This window comes from Mustela nigripes, chromosome 2 (assembly GCF_022355385.1).
Source record: "Mustela nigripes isolate SB6536 chromosome 2, MUSNIG.SB6536, whole genome shotgun sequence".
In the NCBI taxonomy this organism is placed as follows: Eukaryota; Metazoa; Chordata; class Mammalia; order Carnivora; family Mustelidae; genus Mustela; species Mustela nigripes.
The window spans coordinates 61,633,799-61,643,220 of record NC_081558.1 but is presented as its reverse complement, the minus strand read 5'-3'; the positions used below and the strand labels follow the sequence as shown (position 1 = coordinate 61,643,220).

Here is a 9,422-nt window from a genome sequence, read left to right as displayed (position 1 = left end):
CCGTGCCTGAAACCAGCTGTGGCACACCTGGGGCCAGCTGATGAGATGTCTGGTATGGCACAGGGAGTTGAATGCCATAGAGGAAAGGTGGCCAGGTCACTGTAACCTGTGTGCTTTGCATACATCTCTGCATGTTAGTTGTAATGTGTTTATCCTCGAAAAGAACAGAAACCCATCCAGAATTTCTCCCCCTTTCCCAACACTTCTGTTTTGTGGCATTTCTGCCCCTCGCCATTCCCTTCCCGATCTCTAACCAGATGTGTCTTCCCGTTCTTCTCTGCTCACCCAGCGATGGGGGACTGTGAGAATGACCAGGTGACCACACGCCTCAGAGAGCATCCAAGGCAGCCCTTCATTTTTACTTACATCCAAGTTAGGCCCACAAAGTTACTTGCTCAAGTTCACGTAGCGATTCGGTGGCAAAGCAGAGGTTGGGACCCTGCTGCATTGTGAGGAAGGGCAGAGAGGTTTTCTCAGCATCGTGTAGAGGGAGCGGGAAAGCAGCTGCAGGCCCCAGTGGCTCTGAGAAAAGGCTGCCGTGGGGCTCATCAGAGCATTCTTAAGTGTAATTGACTTTTAGGCATTAAATTTTTACCGGAATGATCTCACAAGGTCTTTAGGGAGAAGGAAAGTGCCTGGCATTTCCTGCCTCTTGGGGCAGCGTCTGGGGTGCAAAAAAGCTCATGCCCAGGGCTGCAGTATGGAGCCGTCCCCTGGGAGGGGGAAAAGGGGTGAGGACCCAGGAGAGAATGCAGACCAGGATACAGGGTTCAGTGGCCAACTGGTTCTCATTAACTCCAGGGGCAGAAGGGAGGATGGAGCTAACTGTCCACCCAACAGCCCTCCAGCAGTCGTGCCTGTGCAATAGGTGCCTACTGCAGGGGTAGGGGAGAAGAAACAGGTAACTCGGCTTCTGCTCGTGGGGAGAATCCATTCACCTGTGAATGGACATTTGACTTTCCCCATTCCTTTCTTTTTCATTTTTCTAATAAATGTGAGGTGGTATCTCACTGAGATTTTAATTTGCATTTGCCTATTGACTAATGACGCTGAATATCTTTTCAGGTTCTTCCTTATCCATCCTTCAAAATCACTCACACATTTTTCTTTTAGATTGCTTTTCTTCTTATTATTGAGTTGCAAGAATCCTTTGCATATTCTAGGTGCAAGTCATTTGTCTGGTGTATGGTTTTCAGGGACCTTCTCCCAGTCTGTGGCTTGCCTTTTCATTTTCTTTTTTTAAAAATAAGCTTCTTCATAACATTTTTTTTTGCCTTTTTATTTTCCTAACAGTGTCTTTTAAGAACAAATGTGTTTAAGTCTGAAGTTCAGAAATATTATATCCAGCAAAACTGTTCTTCAGAAATGAAGGAGAGATAAAGGCATAAACAAAAGTTAGAGGAGTTCATCCCTAGACCTGCCGTAAAAAATGCTAAATGGAGTTCTCAGGTTGAAATAGAGGAATGCTAAGGGCCAACAGGAAAACATTTGAAAGTATAAAATTCATTGGTAAAGGTACATATATAGTCAAATTCAGAACAGCCTAACACTAACAGTGGTGCATATATCACTTTTATTTCTAGTATAAAAGTTAAAAGTCTGCAGCAGCTTTCTGTCTAAAGGTCCTGTTCCTATGCTTTAATAAAATCACCTTTTTTACACCAAAAAAAAGTTAAAACTCAGTAGTATTAAAAATAATGTAGCTATACTGGGGCGCCTGGGTGCCTCAGTGGGTTAAAGCCTCTGCCTTTGGCTCACATCATGATTCCAGGATCCTGGGATCCAGCCCGATGTCGGGCTCTCTGCTCAGTGGGGAGCCTGCTTCCTCCTCTCTCTCTGCCTGCCTCTCCGCCTACCTGTGATCTCTGTCAAAAAAAAAAAAAAAATCTTTAAAAAGTAATGTAGCTATACTATTGGGTATTTACCCCAAAGATAACAAATGTAGTGATCTGAAGGGGCACTTGCACCCCAATATTTACAGCAGCAATGTTCACAATAGTCAAACGATGGAAAGAGCCCAGATGACCACTGACAGATGAACAGATAAAGAAGATGTGAGATATATATATATATATATATATATATATATATATATATATATTAGTCAGCCTTCAAAAAAGAAAGAAAGAAAAAGAAATCTTGCCATTTGTGATGCCATGGCTGAAAATAGAGGGTATTATGTTAAGCAAAATAAATCAATCAGGGAAAGACAATTATCATATGATCTCACTGACATGTGGAATTTGAGAAATAAAACAGAGGTTCTTAGGGGAAGAGAGGAAAAAATAAAACGAGATGAAACCAGAGAGGGAGGGATGCCTGGGAGGCTCAATCAGTTAAACATCTGCCTTTAGCTCAGGTCATGATCTCAGGGTCCTGGGATTGAGTCCCTCATCAGGCTCCTTGTTCAGGAGGAGCCTGCTTCTCCCTCTGCCTGCACACCCCCTGCTTGTGTTCTCTCTCTTTCTCTGACAAATAAATAAATTAAAGAAAAAAAAAGAAAGAAAGAAAGAAAGAAACCAGAGAGGGAGACAAACCATAAGAGGCTCTTAATCATAGGAAACAAACTGAGGGTTGCTGGAGGAGAGAGGGTGGAGGGATGGGGTAACTGGGTGATGGACATTGGGGAGGGCACGTGATGTAATGAGTACGGGGTATTATATAAGATGATGAATCACAGACCTGTGCCCTTGAAACAAATAATACATTATATGTTAATTACTTGAATTAAAATTTTTAAAATGTTTAAAAAATGTATAAAGTGTTTAAAAAAACAAAAACAAACAATATATTGGATGTATACTCAGATACAGTGAGTCAGAGATTAGTGTGGTATTTGTCATTTATTTTATTATAATGAACAATTTAATAAGCATCTTTTTAAAAATGTGAATAGGATATCATTTGGAATGGTAATGGAATACCATGTAGCCATGAAAAAGAAGGAAATCTTGCCATTTGTGACAACATGGAAGAAACTGGAGGGCATTATGCTAACTGAAATAAGCCAGACACAGAAAGACAAATACCTCATGACCTCACATATATGAAATCTAAAATAAGTCCAACTCATAATTATCCTTAGGTCACAAATAACTACTACCCCACATAAACTAAGCTTCAGAGTTGATATTAATAGAAATTATTCCAAAATTATCCTTAGAATATGTCCAACTCATAGAACCAGAAAGTAGAAAGGTGTTTGGTTACCAGGAGCGGGGCGCGTGGGGGAGTGAGGGAAACAGATGGTATATAAAGGTATAAGATGAATAAGTTCTAGGAATTGAATGTACAGCAAGGTGACTATAGCTAATAATACTGTATTATATACTACAAGTTTGCTAAGAAAGTAGATCTTACATTTTTCTCAGCATGCCAAAAAAAAGGAGGGGGGGATGAAGGTATTGGATGTGCAAATTACCTTGATTGTGTTAATCGTTTCATCATGTATACATAGATCAAATCATCGTGTTGTACACCTTAAATATATACAATTTTTATACTTCAGTAAAGCTGGGGGGGGGGGCAGAGTACGCATCCTCATTGTGGTTTGGATCCAGAAGAGATTTTTAATATAGAAAGGGCTTAGAGGAGGTGAAGGCACATGAAGTAGCAACTGCTCAGCAGACACAGTGGTCTCGTCGGACCGTATGCTCCTTCTGGGTGGTTTAGGGTGGGGGACTGACAAAGACTATGGCAGACTAAATCCACAGGGTCCCCTTACATCTCATGTCACCTCTCATGTCACCACTATTACATTAGCACACTTGAAGCCTGCCTTAATAGCTGTACCTATATTGTCCGAAAAGAGGGGAGATTCTGCTCCTGCCCTCTGCTAGAAGGGACCCGTGTTCTACTCTCTTTCTACCAGCTGTGAGAGGAGTTTACCTGGAGGAGGGAGAGAATGATAAAAGGATGGAAACTAGGTCAAAATAGTAGGGAACTGAATACACTGGCAGAACTGAGGATGCAGAATTTGCAGAGGGACGCCCCATCTGCATCTCCCCATGTAGTGGATGTTTCCACAGTGGAAGAACTTCGAAAACATGCAGCATCTCCAGAGGAGAGGAGATGGATGGTGAGACGGTTACAGAATGTTACCAGGGGAACTAGGTGTCCTCTTTCAATGGCAGTCACACTAGCCTCTGGTGTCTGGCCAGTGGGGTGTCGTGGTTGATAGCTTGAGCTCTGTGTCCAGACTGCTTGGGTTTGAACTAGGCTCTCACTTCCTCTACATGCCTCGTTCTCAACAGAGCAATGAAGATTAAAAATAGTTTATGTCTAATAAAGCTGTCGTGCAGATTAAGAGGGGGTAGTCCTGCTCAAGTGGCAGCCAAGTCCAGAGTAAGTGCTCAATAAATGTTAGCACATGTTTTCTCACTGCCTTTATGATTACTCCTTGTGCAGCAATGGACAGGATTGCCCAACGAATGACCCTGGAGCTTCTCTCTGGGTTGCCAGGCAACAAGCTATCTGGGACCAGTGGCTCCCCCTCCTTGAGCAGGAGGAGATGTACAGGATTTCAAGGGCACTGAGAGCACTAGTAGCTGACATTCCAATTCAGCTCCCCAGAACAGCTGGCTCCTACGCCTGGGTTGTTTATAAGGCAAACTCTCATGCTTGCTCAATAAAAAGGCAGAAGATCCGCTCTCTAGTGGGATCCTTCCCTAGAACACGACTACACTGTGTCCTGGCTCCTTGCTGCTTCTTGGTGGAAGGGAGGAAAAGGTGGGACCATGTCACTTATCTTGCTGGCTGTGAGTTTCTCATGAAGTCTGCTCCATGCCCAAACTACATGTCACGGTGTGTACCTTCACCTACCCCCCACACCCTTCCCTGAACTGTCTCTTCTCCTCATCTTTACTCTCTGAATGCATGCCCCCAGGAGGAGTCCTCACCTTCTAGATCTGGGTATGCTACACTCCCCCATAATTTCATCTGTTCCTGCTGTTTCAAATGTCATCCCTGTACTGAGGACTCCTGTTCATGTCGGTATCCTCAAGTTCTTGGCTGGATACTGTCACTTGGACCTGGCATCTTAAACCTTCAAAGTGTTCCAAACTGAATTTTAAAATTTTCCTCTGCTATAACCATGGAAACAAATAAACTCTTGCCCTCCTATACTCATTAACTTGGTAACTTGTACTGCTACCTACCTTGTCACCCCGACAAAAATCCCAAGGCTTCCTCAGACCCTTTTGCCTTGGCACAAACATCCTAGGGTCACACTTCATTGTCCCTGCCTCTCTCCTCACTCAGTGCCTCTTACCCTCTAGGACCAGTATTCTGCTCTCTTTCCAGCTCATTGCACTCTGCATATTCTGTCTGATTAACTTTTCTCCCCCTTTCAAATACCTTCGATGCCTCCCTATTACCTAAATATATAACTTCTCACTCTGGCATTTAAGGCTCTCCACAAAACAGCCCATTTCTAAGATTCTGTTGGGACTGCTCCACTAACTGTACTTTTAAGTCCCAGTTTGGAGAGCTGGTACCTCTTTACACTTTCTCCACTCTCTCCTTATACTCCTTACACTCTGCCATCCCCTCTACTTCAAACCTCTCAAACAACCCCTCTCCCAGTCACAATCCTGCACATCTACCTCTCTCATTTCAGGTATCCCACTTTCTTCCATGAAGCCTTCCCAGGAGCCTGCCTAAGTGATACTCAGAGCAGAGGGGTATCCCCAGTTTACTGTACTTGTTATATTGCATAGTGTTATCATCACATGAATGCTTATCTAATACTCTTCCCAATCAGCATATATGCTCTTAGGCTAAGGGCCATAGATTGTAAGGGGTTTATACAGCATGGGACTGCACCAGCCCTCAGGAACATGTCTGTTGATTGAATTAAGCAGTGGCTGATTTGCCTGGAAATAAGACTCTGAAGATAAGACATCTGGTTTCTTGTGCCTGTAGCGCTGTTTGTCCTGGACATTCAGTGTGGCCCCAGGAGGATGGAGTTCAGACTATCATCTCTGAGTCTTGGGGGGACCTGGGTCCTCGCACATTGAGAGCTTTCTCAGGGGAGGGAGATTTCTCACACCCATCCATGATTTAGGTAATTCACCACTTCCCGCCTTGACTTTCCTCCCCTAGCCCTTTGACTCTTTGAGGACCAGGCTCACACACAGATGCTGTACAGTACGCAGAAAAGAGCATGTTGAGGATTTGCTGCCATCTAGTGAAGGAAGTGTGGCTCAGTTTCTTGCTAAAGCTAAGAGGATCCTGTGCTCTCCCTGAGAGCTGGCTTTGGGAGCCCAGTCTCAGCAAAAAAGCAAAAAGGGACCATCTGGGGATGCACAGGTGTGTATGGGAGAGACAAAGCTTCTGCACAGAACAGATCACACCCAGGCCCCTAAACTTTAACCTGGGATGGGCAAGACTGTATCCTTCCAGAGCCTCCCCTGCCTCCAGCTGGAAGGTATCCCTATTAGAATGATGGCCAGCCGCTTTGCTTAGAAAACTTGGTAGGCATCTGTAAAACATTCAGTGTTCATAATCAGAGGCATCTTTTAGGGAACTCATCAGTCATCCAAAGTGCCTCAGGTGGAACTGGTCATGACTTTGGAACTGGTCATTTTTACAAGGCCCTTGCAGCCCTGCTGGAGAGCCCTGATGGCCCTGTCTCAAAGGTTTCTTGGCTCTGGGACCACCCATTCCTCTTCCCCAGCACAAAGGCTCAGGTTCCACCAGGTGAGTGACCGCATGTTTACTGGGTTACTGTGAGGTACAACTGAGATTATTCATGACAAATGCTCCGCCAGTGCCCAAGGCACAGCAACCACTAAGTAAAAATTAGGTATTGAATATGATTAGATAATGACAGTATTGTTATTTTGCCAATGCTCCAGAGCATAAGGCTGCCTACAAAACTCATAAAAATTCAAATCCTGGACTGGACATGAATACACACTGAAAATAACCACCGGTTCAGTGCACCAGAGCACCCAGTGCTGGGCAAAGAGGAGCAGGTCAGAGGCTCCGAGGCTCAGAGCTCAGACGTTGGGCTCCTGATGGCATGCAGCCCCTCCAGCCTATCCGCGGGACTGGTTCGCACAGAGTTTTCCTCCACACTACAATTATCATGATGTAGGTTCTCCACCTCCAGTGCAGCCTCTTGCCAGGCCTGATGTCTTCTTTGGTCTCTGGGAATCTCCAGTTTTTAGGGAAGTCCTAGGTCTTTTGATAGGCCTGGGTTGTTCTCTGGACTGCATTTCACGCAAACATTCAGCCAGAATTGAAAGGGTCATCAAGCTAAGGTCGCTGGCTAACCAGTACATTCTCTGGATCTCCAACCACAAGGTCCAGGTGTAGCTAAGAAGGTGCTCTCTCAGTCCAAGGTGGCCACCACAGATCTTTTAAGTGAGGCTTTCTTACTGGTTCCAGCCCGTGGTGGGCTGGAACCAGCTAGGGCCAGCTCACAAGAACTAACTGGGCATCTCTTCCCAACTTCACATTCAGGAATATCATGGTGGTAGCCTGAACTCAGTCCTGATGGAAGTATTCACCATAGAAATCGATGCATGTTACAAATTGTGGCACTTTTTTTTTTTTTTTTTTTTCTGGAGAGCCAGTTGTTACACACTTATCCCCATATGATGGGCTCCCATCTTAATTCCAAAGCAAAGCACCACTTTTGAATGGCTACTTATGCAGCCACCAAAGAAGATTTTTTGAAAGAAAGGTACTGTCTGAATGAAATACATCTGAATGAATGTACCATCTGAATGAAAATATAAACTGAAAGTCTCATGTATTTATTTTTTTCCAAATGTATATAACGGAGATTGTAGCTGGTGAAAGGGTGATAAATGACAAGCCAAGATCATGCCTTTTGTTTGAAATACACCCAAAATACTAATGTTGGTAAAAATATCTGTAAGAAGCTATTTATTTATTAGCAAGTTTTGAATTTTTACTCAGCATGCAAGAGAGTTACATGTGATAAGCCACATATGTGCATTGGGGAAAACATTGAGCAAAGGTATTAAACAATGTACCTAGAAACAATATGGAAAAACACTATTTAAATTTTTAACAAGTTTTTTTGTTTCTTCTTCCTTTGTTTTTTTCTTTTTGTTTCTCAATGTAACCTAAACTGTGTTTCAATCCTAACATTGTTGTGTCCTCTACAGCCCTTCTGGTGTCTTTCTCCTTGAGAAAACAGTACCAGTGATTCATAGTGAGGCAGCCTTATTTTCTAACCCTGTAAGATCCGTTTGAAATAAACACTTGAAATACCATTTCTTTTAGGCAGAAAAAAATGGGATGGTCAGTTTGGGGAGTCGATTGCTTATTCACACACTGAGCTGTGGACCTCTGGAGCTCAGACGCCAGAGGCCAGGTGATGAGGCTGTGAGGTAGGAGTGGAAGTAGAGGCTTAGTCATAGTGGACCTTGCCCTCAGCCCCAGAGGCGGACAGGTCTCCATTGCAGAGTGTGTGGAGTTGTGAACAGGGCCTGTCTCCCAAGGCACTCATGGACATCCTCAGCCTGTATTTTCGAAAGGCCTTTTGAATAATAGCAGCACATCTTTCCTCTTCCTTCCTCTTGGTGGTGGTGACTATGGGTTCATATAACTTCTTGGAAGGGTTGGCTTCCATGAACTTCTCCTCCATCATCACTTTCATGCTGTCCAGGCCATCGGAGTCACCAAGTACCCTAGTGGTGAATGCGAAGAGTATATCCAGGCAGTGGAGACGATCTCCACTTACCATGGGCAAGTCCATCATGAGAAACTGAAATTTATTAGGCTTTGCCACCCGTAAAGGCTCAGGAAGGGCATCAGCAAAGTCAGAAAGGGCAGAATATTTGATGAACTGTGTTGCTTCTGGGTCAAACTTTTCCCAGACTTCATAGAATATCTCAAAGTCATCTTCACCCAAAGGGTCCTCACTTTCTTCAGTGGCTATGTTGAAGTTCTCTAAAATCACAGCAATGTACATGTTGACAACAATGAGAAAGGAGATGATGATGTAACTAACAAAGTAGGTGATGGCTATGGCATGGAAGTAACGGTTGTCTAAGCTGGGGTTTCCCGAATCCTTTGATTGCAGCATGGGCTTCAGGAGAGCATCCCAGCCTGCTGAGGTGGTGATCTGGAAGAGACACAGTATGCTGCCAACAAAAGTTTTAAAGTTGAATATGTCATCAATTCCATGTTCCTCCTTCACTCTGCAAAAATAGCTCATGCCAAAAATGGCATAAATAAACATAACCAGAAAAAGTAGAAGGCCAATGTTGAACAGAGAAGGAAGAGACATCATCAGAGCGAAAAGGAGAGTCCTAATTCCTCGTGCGGCGCGAACAAGTCTCAGGATCCGACCAATCCGAGCCAAGCGGACAATCCTGAAGAGTGTTGGAGGGAAAGGAATGTGCTGCTGGTCCTCCAAGGCAGAAATCATTGCACCTTAGGAG

At 44.1% G+C, this 9,422-nt stretch overlaps 1 protein-coding gene across 1 annotated transcript in view; it reads right to left on the bottom strand.

Annotated features, from left to right (window-relative positions):
- Nucleotides 1-8,077: 8,077 nt before the first annotated feature.
- The window catches only part of SCN11A (sodium voltage-gated channel alpha subunit 11), a 93,543-nt gene continuing 92,198 nt past the window's right edge, over nt 8,078-9,422 (bottom strand). The window contains exon 27 of the mRNA XM_059390530.1: nt 8,078-9,414. Coding sequence (XP_059246513.1) covers nt 8,387-9,414 — 1,028 coding nt within the window. The 3' untranslated portion in view covers nt 8,078-8,386. The remainder of the gene's footprint in view (nt 9,415-9,422) is intronic.